Source organism: Nematostella vectensis, chromosome 5, assembly GCF_932526225.1.
Source record: "Nematostella vectensis chromosome 5, jaNemVect1.1, whole genome shotgun sequence".
Taxonomy (NCBI): domain Eukaryota; kingdom Metazoa; phylum Cnidaria; class Anthozoa; order Actiniaria; family Edwardsiidae; genus Nematostella; species Nematostella vectensis.
The window spans coordinates 10,970,503-10,986,071 of NC_064038.1; the positions used below are offsets into that span (position 1 = coordinate 10,970,503).

The 15,569-nt window shown below is 37.2% G+C and overlaps 2 protein-coding genes across 2 annotated transcripts; one reads left to right on the forward strand and one right to left on the reverse strand.

Moving 5' to 3' along the window:
• Positions 1–78: 78 nt before the first annotated feature.
• Positions 79–1,005, reverse strand: LOC5517675 (histone H1-delta). The gene has a single exon (XM_032362120.2). It carries the CDS (start codon positions 939–941, stop codon positions 315–317), a length of 627 nt encoding a protein of 208 aa, XP_032218011.1. The 5' UTR covers positions 942–1,005; the 3' UTR covers positions 79–314.
• A 2,608-nt stretch (positions 1,006–3,613) lies between these two features.
• On the forward strand, positions 3,614–15,258 carry LOC5517613 (dual specificity mitogen-activated protein kinase kinase 1). Its single transcript, XM_001637566.3, has 9 exons — positions 3,614–3,970; positions 4,065–4,302; positions 4,511–4,657; positions 8,327–8,404; positions 8,701–8,877; positions 9,417–9,683; positions 11,179–11,240; positions 12,538–12,583; positions 13,535–15,258. Exons 1-9 carry the CDS (start codon positions 3,912–3,914, stop codon positions 13,625–13,627), a joined length of 1,167 nt encoding a protein of 388 aa, XP_001637616.2. The 5' UTR covers positions 3,614–3,911; the 3' UTR covers positions 13,628–15,258.
• Positions 15,259–15,569: the final 311 nt, after the last annotated feature.

Sequence of the window (15,569 nt, forward strand, 5' to 3'; positions counted from 1 at the left end):
TTGGATAAGCCAATGTAAAAAAAACGCGGGAAATTGTTTTGAATGGGGAGGAAAGAGGACAAGAGATGCAAACTGAGGTTTTTGTGGATCACTTGCACTGGATTGTTTTCAGACTTGCTAAAAAGAAAATGTGATAGAAGGTTATTTTCATCTCCACAATCTCTAGATACATGTTGGAAAACACTCTTATTCTTTTTATTCTAGTTGTACTTTTCTTTTTTTTTTTTTTTTTTGCAAAATGATCATTACTTCTTTTTCATGTGGGTGGCTTCTATAGAAGCCGTTTATAGGAGTTTCAGAAGACTATAAGGAGTCTATTTCTTGGCTTTTTTAGCGCCTGCCTTCTTTGCTGGTTTCTTGGCGGATTTTTTCGCGGGCTTTCTTGCGGCCTTCTTTGCTGGAGACTTCTTCGGTTTCTTTGCCTTCTTGGGAGACTTGGCTTTCTTAGGAGACTTTGCCTTTTTCGTCTTCTTTGCTGCAGCCTTTTTCTTTGGCGTGGCCTTCTTCTTTGGCTTCGCAGCTGGCTTCTTCTTCTTTGGAGTTGCCTTTTTCTTGGGCTTGACAGCTTTCTTCGCAGGTTTCTTCGCCGCGGCTGTAAGCTTGAAGGAGCCAGACGCGCCTTTTCCTTTCGGCTGAACCAATCTTCCCGCTGCGACTCCTCGCTTTAGCGCCATTTTCAGGTGTGCTCCTGGATCCCCGACGGCAGGGTAGTTGGCCTTGATGAACTTGGCAATGGCTTGTCGGGAGGAACCGCCACGTTCTTTCAGAGAAGTGATAGCAGTGGCGATCATCTCTTGATATGTCGGGTGACTTGCAGGCTTTGTTGGCTTGCGAGCGCGCTTGACTTTGGCGACCTTTGGTCTAGGGCTCTTTGATCTTGATCTAGAGCGGGAACGTGATCTTGAGCGGGACCTGGCTCTCTTCGGACTAGCTGCCGACATCTTGAAGTTTTTTCAGTCGTTTTTCAGGAACTCGTTTCGACTCGAAGGTTCAGAAGCGAATGAGTTGACGAGCTTTCGTCACTTCATTTATACTCTTTCTGCGGACGCCCGAGAGAACAGGGGCTATCAGAATCGATTTCAGCTTGGAATGGCACTATTGTGTTTCTTACGCGAGAAAACTCACTAATTTAACCACGAATCCGGAACGCTTACTCAACTCAAACCACTCAGGCAAGTACAAGAATGACTATTTTTCATCTCTACCTGATTTTAGTAAAAAGGATTGGCATTTTCGCATTTTTCTCAAGTGTTTTGTTCGTCGTTCTGGTTGATTGGTTTTGCTGAGACATTGTTTTTTTGGAAAATATTTGTTTTTTGTAAACTGTACTTGGGAAAGGACAACAAGAATATGATAAACAATGTTTGGTTTGACCATTTAAGTAATTATTACTTCTATTTTATTTATAGAAAAAAAATGGCTGAGGTTTAAAGTGCGCGAAACAAAAACATCGACTCAGCACGCCATTTTTTTAGATTGCCCATGAAACGGCCAAACTATGTAAAATGTCAATCTACAGATTAGACAAGAATATTCTTGAACTTTTGCTATAATGAGTTAATAATTTTTCATCTGTTTTTATATTTGTGGGGTAATTGTAGTGACTAAAAGGTCCGAGATAGGAGTAAAAAATATGTTTTAGTTTTCCCGCCATCCATGATGAAGCAAAACCGAAAAGTCTAAACGGTCATTGTTCACGTATTTTGATGAAAGCAAAAATATGGCTATATACCCTAGAATATTGACCTTTTCTCCTCTTAAGTTGAGTAACATACAGTAAATAAATATTTCTATCTTATTAGGGTCAAAACGTTGCATTATTTCATATTTTTAAATTGATGTGTTTCAGCAAACTAAAGTGATTAAGTATACTTACTAATAGCTAACTTAAAATAAAAAACAAACTGAAATTTCAATTACTGAGAGGCTGATACTATTTGCATTTACCAGACTTGAACACTCAGATGAATTAATTTATTGCTATGGGTTTTTATGGGTAGATATTTACAAAAGTGAAGTATTGGGAGAAGCAAAGAAGATTGTTATGTTGGCGGTTGCCTGGGTTTTGCATGACGCTTTCTCACTCTGAAAAGAAAGTTTGGAAAAATCATATCGCATTAAGATAACCAAGGCATACTTTTTAATACTCTTTTCGATAAAAGATGCCTTAATAATATCAGTAATTCTCTGTTAACAATAATACGGTAATATTTTTTAGAGAAGCAGTGTGTAAACTAAAAAGCTCCATGAAAACGTTGGTGTTAACAGGAAGTCTGGCGTTAAGTAATCTTGACAACTTGCTCTGTTTTGCAATGAGAACTGCTTTTTTCTTGTGGTCATGGGCAGTTTGCCATAAAAGAAAATTTAGTCCTACTTTTGCTAACCATGCTGAGTGGTTCTGATTATAAACATCGTTATCGAACTAAAGAGCTCTCGTGTACTAGAAAGCACCCTTGTCTGAATTTCAATGACTGCTTTTAATCAAAATGGCTGAACAAAACATGGGAAATAGCTATCAAGGCAACTGCGCAACAAGCAGGACTAAATCTATTTTTTTCTTCTATTTTGTTTAAGGACAAAGTCCCAAAAGGAGTCAAAATTGGTTTGGAGAAAATTTAAAAGAGAGCCGCAGAAATAGTTTCCATTCGAGTTTCGGGAATCCGAGTTAAGCTCGAGTTACTTGGGGGAACCATACAGTATAAGGAGGAGTGGCAATTTTTTTTTTTTTTTTTGCTCTTTTTTTTTTGTTATTTTTCATGTACAGTTCCGCTTCCACCCCCTCCGTCAAATATCAAATGGTATGTCCCTAAATGTTATGATGGAAATCCATTGAGTTATCAGGAATATTCTGTAAACTATACTGTATATTCCTGACTGATAACTGGAATCAATTATGCATAAAACCAAGTTACAAAAAAGCTCGAGTTGTTATAGGTATAATAATATTGGAATTGCATACAGAGGAAGATGGGGACCACTTGAACTCATCAAGTGTTCGAGTATTTTGGAGTTAAAAAACTGTAAACATAGTGCAACCCACCAGTCCAGGAGATGAGCCTTGGAGCAAACGAGCCATGGCAAATGGTCCGAGTTCTTTTGATGCATTTATACCATGAAAAATCACTCGAATACTCTACTACAGAAAAAACCGTCACATTTCATTCAAAGATCGCGATTATATAAAACAAAAACAAGGAAAAAGTTTATTATGGCTAGGTTTGGTTCCAAAATTAAATATGTTTAACATTTTTTTTCTATTTTGCTGTTATCTCGTATCGTGGAAAGGTGGGTTGAGTGTAGAGGTACCAACTTCCGCCTTGTAACGCGCAAAAAAACGTTGCGAACTAAGGGAACCCACCCACGGCCTTCGAAGCAAGAGGAAGTCTAAAAGAATGTAAAAAAACCGCCAACATTCCATCTGTCTGGATCAAGCAAATACTATTATGAAATGCTCCAAGCCTCCATGATAATGCCAAAGTAAGGAAATATCCTGCAAAAACATCCCACGCTGTAATCGGGTGTACCAATCGGGTGCGCATGAGGGGCGGGAATGACATTTTTACTTCTTCGTTTACCGCAAACCGCGCGAAAACTGGTAACGAGGCCACCATTTCTTTGGTCGTGCATAATAAGCAGTAGCAGACGAGCTCGCAGCTCGGCGCATGTGTCCTACTATCTTCTGCTTTTTTCCATCGTTAAAAAATATTTCGGCCAACAAGACGGGACCAGGAAGCTTCTTACTGGCTGTTTGGTAGATTGAGAAGGTTTAAGTGAATGCACGAAGCGAGGAACGCTTGCAGACTGCAAATTATTTGAGGTTTAGGGCGAGAGACATGGTGGGTTTGGAGTAGAACGTTTAAATTGGAAGCGAGCTCTGTTTCTACCGTCGTTCGGAGCTCTATTCTGCAAGCATGAAGCGAGGAAAGCCAAATTTAACAATTCCTACCTCCTCTTCATCAGCTCCACAAGCGTAAGAACTAACTATTTATCAATTCTGTTGTTTTTCGTGTGCGTTTTGTGCCATGTCCGCAACCCACAGATATGTGTTTGCTTGTGTTTTGCAGTTCCAACGATGAGAATGATGTTGGCCTGCAAAAAGTAGAAGAAGTTCGCAAAAAATTAGACGATCTTAATTTGGACGAAATACAGCGAAGACGCCTGGAAGAATTTTTGAACGAGAAACGAAAAATCGGTGAACTGAGTAATGATGATTTCGAGAAAATCACTGAACTGGGAGCAGGCAACGGTGGTGTTGTTACGAAAGTGTTGCACAAACCAACAGGCCTGATAATGGCAAGAAAGGTTCGCGAATTATTCTTTGATGCAGCTATAAACCTTGATGCCCAATCCTTTGCTTCAATCATTTCAAGTAGTATTTAAAGCAATAGCAAGTTTTCTAATAGCGTAATGAACAGCCTGCCAAATATTTATTTCTGTTGGTTGCTGCTGTGTATTTACGTACTGAATATTATAATGTTTGAAATATGTCTCAGATATTTTTTTTTCGCAGTTGATCCATCTAGAGGTCAAACCCGCCATTAGAACGCAAATTATCCGAGAGTTGAAGGTCCTACATGACTGCAATTCCCCTTACATTGTTGGATTTTTTGGAGCCTTCTACAGCGATGGAGAAATTTCGATATGCATGGAGCACATGGTAAGGTTCCGATCAAACGTTCTATTGCATTCTTTGTAACTTTCTCTATTGTTTATATGTTGTACATTACCTAGGGAAATGTTCATTTCAATTACTAAAGTTTCATTGGCAGCCGCATATTATTTAGACTCGCACAAATCGCTCTCTATGTTACTGCTTTTGGTTTAAAATAGCGAAGGTATAAATTATTCAAGTTCGTACACACACGTTCCTGTTGCGGTACAGAAGCTATTTCAGCGATTCTGTTAGAGACATTTGGAATTCAATCATGAAACAATTTCGGTTTTGCCGTTAAAAATGATCAAGCGTATTTTCCGCTACTTGTAAATCGAAACTCGACTACTTGGTTTCTGTCGTATCTTGTACTCTTCAAAAGCCGTCCCTTGGGGTGGGCAATACACTCGGTCAGTGCTATCGGACAATTCCCATAGGTATCCAATCACAAAGAACCTTTACTCCCTATACATATTGAAGGACTTTCCGAGATGTTTAGTCTACTCCACGCCCGGAACATTCACATCCCGAAGGTTTTGATAAATTTACACAATTTCACTTATATAATTCAAACAAAATTGCGTTGAGTGTGACGAAGTATGGAATGTGTTTACAAAACGATCTCAGGCATTTTTCATGGTCTTAGAATCTATTTAGTCTCGGAGATTAGTCATCTAAAAGTATATTTATTTGGGAAAAATTCCGTCGTTTCCCTCCCCAGCAGAGCTATTTTTTGTCTTTTCTTAAGTGTTGGCCTGACATCATGAGATTTGTGTTTGTATACCATTGGTGAGGTTCAAGCATTTACCTTTAGGGAAGTAATCTAAAATCTAGAATCAGATCTAAGGTCTGTCAGATTTCATTCAACATTGCTAATGTCTTAACATGTAGATCTATTATTCTTAAGACAATAAACCAAAGGAGCAATTATAAATACCCCCTGTCCATAAATTAGTAGAAAATAACAATCATACTATATTCCCACCACAACACTGATTAAAATGCTTAGTATAATTTCAAATCAAAGAACTGAATGAATTAGTATAAGGCTATAGTATATTTAGGCTTGTAGACATTATTCCTATCTATATTTTCTGTTGTGATGTTAAAAAAAACATGTTTGTCTAACACCTTCGAAATATAATTTTTTTTACATATACATTGACTGGTTAGCAGTTTATAAGAATAATATTATAAAGGGCCCTTATCCTTTAGAGCTTTTGCACTAATGATTTCTCCAAGGTAACTGACAAGGGTGTCTGGTCTCTCGTGGCAGTAGCACTTAACACTGTAATCGAATAGAAAGGACATTTTAGAGTCGAACAAATCTCCTTGTGCATTGAGGATTATCCAATAGCACTCCCACTTCTAATATATATTAAAAACATTAGCTTTATTGAAATTGCATAGCCACTGGCCAGAACAGAACATATCAAAATGGATCTTTAACTTAATTATAGTTCTTTCATTTGTGTCTTATTGTTTCGTTAAAAGGAAAGCAAAAGAGAACTTGAATACAACATAACCTTGTTAAGTATAATCCTGGGGGGGGGGGGGGGGTGGGGGGAGCGAAAAAGTTCAAGTTCAATCTCGAAGAATTGGTCTTGAGGAAACTTGAAGTCTGTCTCAGTGAGCAAAGAGCTCAAGATATCCGAGCATGAGTCATCATCACATAGCTATCAATCCACCTGCATTAGGCAGGGCTCACAAGATTTTCACCCTATTCCCCCAATTTTTTTTTCCAAGTTGGGTTGACAGCTATGCCGTCAGGGTTCCACTGTAAAAAAAAAGCAATTTATGTTAGTTTGTGTATTTGATTATTTCTTTTTTGTCCCATAGTGTCTCAAGATATAAACCTAAACATCCCCACCAACCTCAAAAGCATTGCATTTCTATATGAAAACTGTATTAGAAATTACAAACAAAAATTAGCATGGAGATATAATGTTAATAATGAGTTTAATTCAACCTTTCGCAGTATAGACTTGATTACAGGTGAGTCAGAGATACAAATAAGCACTACAATAAAGTACAATTAATCAAATGTAATCAGCATATTTAACAGTAACGAACTTGTGAAACGACTCGTATTAGTAGGCCTCTGATACGATGTAGATTTAGACCTGAGGTTATACCCTGAATCATGCGTAATGCGACGCCCTTTAATGATAGGAAAAAGAGGATTCTCTGGTTTGATTCTGGAAACGAATCGCTGGCATGCAATATTTCTTCGCTCGTGCAACGTTGGAAGGTTTGCAAGCGTGAGTGAGCCCTCATAACTACGACCTGGGAAAGCGATCTTGAGCGCACGCCTCTGTACATTCTCTAGGGCGTCAGACAGATAATTTGGAAGGTCCGCAAAGGCTGCAGACACATATTCAATGAGCGATCTGATAAGTGACCGGTAGACTGTTATCAGCTCTATGGCATCCAGGCCACATTTCTTAAGTACTCTTAGAGCATAAAGCCTTTTGTTAGCATTCTTAATTATGAAGTCGCAGTGCGCAACCCATGTCAAGTCACACGATATGAGAACGCCAAGCAGCTTGAACGACTGCACCCGATCGATGGTATTGCCGCCTACGGCCATGGGCTGCCAACTGCAACTATCATAGTTTAAGAAGCTAACGGACATTTCTTTGCACTTTGATGGATTAAGGCGCATGTTATTCTTTAGGGCATATGCTTGAATGTTGTTAACAATGTGTCCTAGGAGGGATGGTGAGTTCCTAGGTACCACCTCAAGAACAGTCAAATCGTCCACGAACTTAGCCCGCGGGGGCCACGTCCTGACCAAGTCATTGACCATTACACAGAAGAGAATGGGCCCAAGCCTCGTACCCTGGGGGATTCCCCCGTTAAGTAGTTGCGAGGAAGATGTTTTACCATCTTCCTCGCGAATGCCCTTGTAGAAAGGCTGCAACCCAGCGCAAAAGTGCCAAAGATGTTTAATTTTTTTTGCCAGGAGATTTAAGAATATGAAATTAAGTATTTAGATATTCCCTGTACAATTCCACTAATATCAAAGTGTTACATTTTCATCATAGGAGTTGCATCTCATTTGCCTAAGTGAAAGAAAGGCTGCAATCAATTTTCTTTATCTCTACTCATCAATCTTTTGCACACAATTCCTTCATTTCATTTTTAACACAGTTGTGCATTTTTGTCTGTGGTTTTCAAATACCTGCCATTTAGTAGCTGTAAATTTATTCTTTGCTCTGTTTATTAATATTTTCTAATCGAGCTAGCGGTTGCCTTAAGGGTGAAGATAGAGAATATCTTCAATATCTTCTATATGCGTCAACAATCAAACTACAGGACTCACTTCCATACCTTTTTGAAAAGTGTATGTCTTTCAGCTACTGTACATGTAAAAACTCTCATTCTGCATTCATGTATACTTTTTGCTCAAAATTTGAATCATATTTGAAATCACATGAATTACCCAATAAGGTTCTAACTTAAATGAAAAAAAGTGTATGAAATATTACATCAAATCTCTTGTAAATTCCCCTCTCTTGTCAGTGCTATAGCATGCTGTCATGAACAAGAGTAAGGTCTAAAAAAACGCATTTCTTGGCAAACTAAATTATTGGACAGAGGGGGGGACCGTGCCCCCAGTGCCCCACCCCCACCCATGCACTGCTTCTTAGTTTGTTTACTGTTTGTTTGCAGGATGGAGGCTCACTTGATCTGATACTCAAGAAGGCTGGAAGGATTCCTGAAGACATTTTAGGCAAGATTAGCATCGCTGTAAGTGATACTCAATACTGCAAATATGATGGTCATTTTTTTTAGTAAATACAGTATAACCTTGATTTTACAATGTGCCTCTGGAGAAAGAAAACATGTAGTAAAACTGCTATTGTTGCAAAGAAGTTCTTAATTTTATAAAGGCAAATAATTTACCAATATCATTGCAAGATTAATTAATTAATTTTTTACATTTAAAAATGTATATTTAAAAAAATATATATTATATATATATATATATATATATATATATATATATATATATATATATATATATATATATTTTTTTTTTTTAGGTGTTAAAAGGTCTTTGTTACCTGAGAGAAATCCACCAGATTATCCATAGAGATGTTAAGCCATCCAACATCCTAGTGAACTCAAGAGGAGAGATTAAAATGTGTGACTTTGGTGTCAGTGGACAGTTGATAGATTCAATGGCGAACTCCTTTGTTGGGACGAGGTCCTATATGTCGGTAAGAGTCAACTGTGGACTTGTTTTGTTAGACAAAATAATTGATAAATAAATGCTATCACATACCATTAATTCACCATTGGAAAGCATGATATTTGAAGATTAATCGGAGTTGAAGTTTCATTATTACAGAATAGCCAAAATGACCACTAGATTATTTAAAAAACCTTTCATATTTCAGTTAGATACAATAAAATTTGTTTTGAGCATCTCACATCCAGCCAATTGAAATAGTAGTAATTTTGAGTTTCATTTAAAGACTGGTGTTTACTGAAATCCTGAAAATGAATAATCTATAAACCAAGTTTTTTTTTCTGTGTTTTATTCTCGGGGCTGTATGAGCTACTACAGTATATTTAAAAATCTTTTTTGGTTTACATGTAGTTCAGTCTGCAAAAACTACTTCAAATTTTCCTATTTTCAAACTATAGCCATAATTTGATCAAATTTTATTTTCCTTTATTTTCCATTATTTTGAGATATCTTGCTATGATCATGATCATTGTTAAATCCTAACCTATGGCCCTCTTATATTTCTAGCCAGAGCGGTTACAAGGAAATCAATATACCATCCAATCAGATATCTGGAGCTTTGGGCTCTCGCTTGTCGAGATGGCGATAGGACGCTATCCAATACCGCCGCCAGACCCACAGGAGATAGAAAAAGTCTTGAGTAGGGAACCCTCTAGTATGGCCTCGCCCATGTCTGTGGGCCGCCTCCCGCCTGGTGTAAGGCCCCCCAGTGGTGTAAATAATGAGACAAGACCTATGGCAATATTTGAACTGTTGGACTACATAGTAAACGAGGTAAAATTCCTGGTAATTTAATCTGAAACACAAGAGTTCTCCTAAAGGGCTGGCTAATGGTGAGTGTTATCAGCTGGGAAAATGTTAATTTCTAGGAATAACAAATGGAAACAGTTTTCTTACCACATGACTGACATATTTCTATGGACAACCCATGAAACGGAGTTTATAAAAAGGAATCTTTCATTCTCAAGAGATTTCACTTTGTAGTTATGTGTTTATGTGTTTCTTTTAACAATACTGTAGACCCAAATGGCTTCATTTCGGGTGAAATTTTTTTATTATGCCATTCGATGACAATAGGCACACTCTAGATGTTAGCAAAAAAATAACACCAAAATCTTAATACTCCGCCAGATATTTAAGAAAAAACGAATTTGAACGAGTGTAGCGTTATTCTCGAAGGCGTCAATAATCCTGTTTACTTAGCTCAAAGTCCCGCAATCAACATCCGGGGAACTTAGTTTTACAGCTTTTCTCTCTAATTAGCATACAAGCGTGTCAGTATCATTATCGACGTTTTATTTAAGATTTATCCGTATTTATATCAACTTTATAAGCGTTTACTCTAAATTTTGCATAGTTGTAAACTACGCCAAGATTAGGTAAGAATCTTTGGCTTCCTTCGAAGAAGGCTAAGCGAGGAAGAAAGCCCAAAACATAGAGCTGTCTCTGTTCGCGGTCTTTTTAAGTTTTTCGCGCTCTTCTTTTCTCCGGTGCAAGCTCGCTTTGGTCTAGGCATCTTCCTTCACTTGCACTACTAGGGCTATGACATTTGAGTGCCTAAGAGTTTTCCCGCTGCGTGTAGAGCGTGCAATGTGATTGGTTGCCATACGCGGCTCTATTTGCTCTTCGTCTGTCATTACTGTCACGCTGCCTCTAATGTTTACACAACTTCAATCCCCGATATCTCGCAATCAAATTTTGCCCCATCTTACTCTAAATATGTGAATTAAAGGTACACTTCTAACCAACCGATTCCTACGCAACTTGGCAAGCGTCTAGTAAAGATATTGTTCTGTCACACCGTACCGCGGATAATCAATAGCTTTTTTTGCTACGGACTTAATTAGCACGTTGTAGCCAAAGAAGCAAAATTATTCCATGCCTAACTTTGACCCTTGATTATTAATCAACGAGGCTGTGTGACGTCAAATGTAGACACGGTTTGTCAATTAAGTACATCTCGAAAGATATAAAGCAGATCCCGGGAGGTTACACGCTTTTGGTGTGTATAAATAATTCGCATGTTTAAAATTGGTCGATTTCGTACTTCGGATCAGGCAAAAGCAATCAAAACTAAGCACGCATAAAAAAGGATTATTTTAGGAGGAAAGTACAATAATTAAGCTTTAAATTGATATATAGTTTGTTGGCATTTGCTTTAATCCGACGCGAGCACGAGCGATTTTCCCGGGACAATTGGGGCAATTACCGCTTGGGTCTATGGTATCCTTAAATTGTTCTGTTAAAAGTCTTATTTCTTCAATTTCAGCCTCCTCCAATTCTTCCTGGTGCACATTTCTCACCAGAATTTTGTGAATTTGTTCAAAAGTGGTAAGTAATTAATTGTACTTAACAAAAAAATACAAACATGAAATGAACTCCAAAAACTAAATTTATGATACTCATTAGAAAATAGGCCTGTAAAACGTACATGTAGCTACTGCAGGCAAGTATTTACAACCGTAATGTTATCATATATTTCTAGGTTATTTCTTATTATAATCATACTATAAAAAGTATTGATGAACAGTATAAGACTCCAATGGATTAAAAAAAAAAGGAAAAAAAGAAAGAAAAAATATATATTCTGTGGGAAGTATTTGAACCCATGACCTTATGCAACTCAGGACTCAGACTAAGCCACGAAGCCAATGCTAGCAAATTAGGATACTAAAAATAATCTTATTAGTGCTTGTATTGAACCGTTCTAAATGACACATCGAGCATGTCGAATTCCAGTTACTTTTCTTTTTCACAAAAAAATACAATTGATCACATTACTGTTGTACAATGAGCTTGCATAATAATCTAAAAAAAGTGCAAAATCATTATTCGATGAGTAAATTTGTGGGGGCATGTTTTTGTATGAATTAACTTTATATGTTTGAACCTACAGAGAACCTCAATAAAGCTTTGCAACTTGACTTTATTTCAAAAGCAATTGGATACGGGCAAAAAAACTTGAGCTTCAATACCAAATGAGAGCGTGTTTACCTTAAATACCAAATGAGAGCTTGTGTGTTTCGGCACGTATTGCAAACTCTTTATAAATCAATAACCTGACGTGAAGTTTGAACGATCATAACTCGGAATGTGAGTGGAATGCAGCCACATTCGAGTTTATCAGACCAAGCTGCCGTAAAAGCAAATATGTAAAAATTGTTTAACAAAACCCAGAGACTTTTGATTTTTTAGATATGTTCTTTTTCATAAAGTGATTCTAAGCTGGCGCTTTGTAACGATCATATCCTGAAATGTATCCAAGGTCAAATTTTCCCAGCAAACCCCGTGGCCAATCTTACTTTTTTTCTGCGTGATGACATGGTAGCTACTTGCACATGCGCAGTAGCTACAAAAAAAAGGGGGAATGTGTGCTCCCCCACTCAACTGGCCTGATGTATCGGCTTATCATGTTAGCAGTTTGTCCTACAAAGCTAAACTAGAGTAAATCACAAGCAATTCCACCTGAAAACAAATATCACAGTGTCTTTAAAAACAGTGACACTTAAAACTGAACTTTGCCAAGCTAAATTATTATTATAAGCCATATTTTAGTTCCAATATTTCAGGACTTCAAAAAGTGGCCACTGTTATATATAATCATATTGATTGTTTGCTTATTTTCCAGTCTTGTCAAAAATCCCAAGCAGAGAGCAGACCTTACTTATCTTATGGTGAGTACACTCTAGGGTGTAATTTGTCTGTTAGAGTTGCTCAGTTGGAAGTTCTATTAAAAAAAGGTTGGCTGGTCACTGTCAATTATATTTAGAGGGTGTCTGCTTGAGGGGTCCATTATATTGTGGTTTCATTATATGTTTATTATATTATACATTGCTGGGAGTTTGATTTATCCAAGCTAATGTTATTAGGTTTCATTCTATGTACTGCCTTTACCCATTTAACAAACACTGATTTATCAAGCCTTGGTTTTATTATTGTTTTCAATACGGTATGTAACATATATTTAACAATTAGACTACAAGTTAGAGTTTTCTATGAGTCAATAGATAGTCAATGATGCACGTAGTAATAAATAACACAAGCAACAAAAAAAGTATTTTACAAAATCAAAACAGAATGTGCTTGTTTGAAATGGCGTGTTTTCTAGTGGTGTTTGCAGCACGTGCAGATAAACAAAAATTGAAAACTTTAGCTTCAAAACCATGCAGTCTTTATTACTTTGAGTGTCCTTTTGTAAGGATGGTAAACATCTACTAGAAAAGATTGGGAACCAAAGTTCTCGAATTTGAATCAAGGTTTTCTTGTCTCTTTCGCTTCAAGTGGCTTTTTCGCTACTCACAATCTATGACTCAATAGATAGTGAGTACCTGAGCCAATAAAATTGCGAGATTCGTGATAGTATGTGAGTGGAATATATATATATATATATATATATATATATATATATATATATATATATATATATATATATATAAAATGATGGTTGAAGGCTTTCATAGAAAGTGCTCAATACTCGAAAGTAGAGCGGTGTTTCGTGGTTGCCCACTCATCCCCTGATGAGTGGGCAACCACACACAAAACAGACCTGTAGGGAAACCTATGTAGTTTGTATTTTTCTCAAACCAACACTATACACTAATTTTTGGTATTTTTTTTTTCAACAGACTCACAAGTTTATTGCTAAAGCGGACAAGTCCAACGTTGACTTTGCCAAATGGATATCTCAATTCCTATCAGAGGACAGCAACTCACAGTAAAATATTATCTTTTAATGCAATACCATGATGCCATGTGCGTAATGGTTTTTGAACTTGTTACATTTGCCATCTGGAATCTGATGAAACCCAAGAAATAGCAGGGCTCTGATAATGGTAGGATAATGTTATGGCTATGGGGACACTGTGAAGCAATGATTTTGTAAAAATCTCTAAAAGATAAAAGAATGGCTTAGAAAAAGCAGATAAATACTTGTTATAAGTGCTCAAGGTACCTTGATAGGACAGGGTAATTTACAGGCAGATTCTGTATAATAAGACAGCTTTTCTATTCTTTCACATGCTCCTTTTTCCGTCCTCCTCTTGATTTCAGTCTTTGTCCTTGGCTAAACTACTCTCACTGAGACAATATGATCATAAACAAATTAATAAGAGGGAAGTCCAGCGTACAAGTGTGACTAGATCATTATAATTTTATGAATGATGACTGAGAAAAGTGCCTCATACTAGCTACCAACCTTCCCAGGGTACCAGAGCCTCCAGACTTCTCTCGCCCAGTGCCGCCCAGCCAAAATGCTGCCAAAATACTAGCAACCCTGTATATGCACAGACTCGCAAATGATTTGATAATGTGATGTAAAGATTCTTTCTCAATTTTCATCACTGGGTCTGTAAATTTTGCTTGTTATGATTGCCCTGATTTTAGAACCAATATCTATGTTGTCAACCTTTTCTAGTTATAAACGCGGCATGTGGTTTTTTTTTACAACAATTCAGATCATTGCAAGCTGTTTTGAGGCTCTGAAGGTAAAAAAATGTACCTTGTTTATTAATATATTATATTATTTTGCTGTGCAATTCTTCGCACTTTATTTCACTATTTTTATTCCTCTCTTCTCAAGTTTTTCTATTTAAGCATTAAGTAGTGTATAATTGTGATTTGCTGTATAAACTATGAGGGCAATGATGGCATACATGGTAATTTTGTCTTTGCATGCCTTAAGGGGCGTGGTCAAAGGGGGATGTCATAGGTTTCATGTACCCCTTCCCTTATATCTGCTGTCATGAGGTAAAGACCAGGACACTGCATGGCTTTGTTATTTTAAGATTTCTTTATGTGATTTGCCTTCCAATACGGAATTAAAACATGGCTTTGACGTTTAGTTCGCTAAAGCTCTAAATCAGAGGCAAATTTCAGATCTAAAACTCTTTTAATGTACTTCATATAGAAAATACTTATGAACAATTTACAGCTTTTGGGGGGGAGGGGGAGTGTGTTATGATAAATTTATCTAACCTGGGTTACTTGTGTCCATGTAGTTTGGTGAGCCGCCATTGGCTCTTTGCATTTGTAAAGCTTGATGTATTGGTAAGATACCTGTGGTACACTTGTTAGAGGTATGACATCACAATACGGTATATTTCATCTTGGTAACCTCCTTGCCAATCGCCGCAACTAGTTTGAAGAATATGCTTTTTTACAATTGCGCTTGTTCTGGTCAATGACTTTTTTGATCAATGAACTTGGAGGTTTTTTAAGACTGAAATAATTCCTAAGAGGTCTTAGTGTAGCCAACTCTGTGCTTGTTGTTGGTCCTGTTACCGTAATGACCGTGTTGTGAACTTTCTTCTACTAAAAAGAACTTGCAATAAAATGTAAAAATAATATGTAATTGTGTTTTCTTCTTGAAATTGTATTGTGCTGCTATAAAGGAGAAATCGCAAGAATTATAGCATCTCCTGTTGCTCAAAAACTCCCTCTACCATGTTCCCCATAATATAATATATAGATTTAGGCACTGCCTAAAAGCGGGGCCAGTTTTATTTGCCACTCGTAACTAGTGTTTTGTCCCCATTCCAATCCTTCCTTCCTCCAACCCCTAAGACGGCCAGACTTCAGTGAGAGACAGGGACATAACAACAGGATTCTACACATTGACTATGCTCCAAGTATCCCACCTTCCTATTATCAACCCTATCTAAA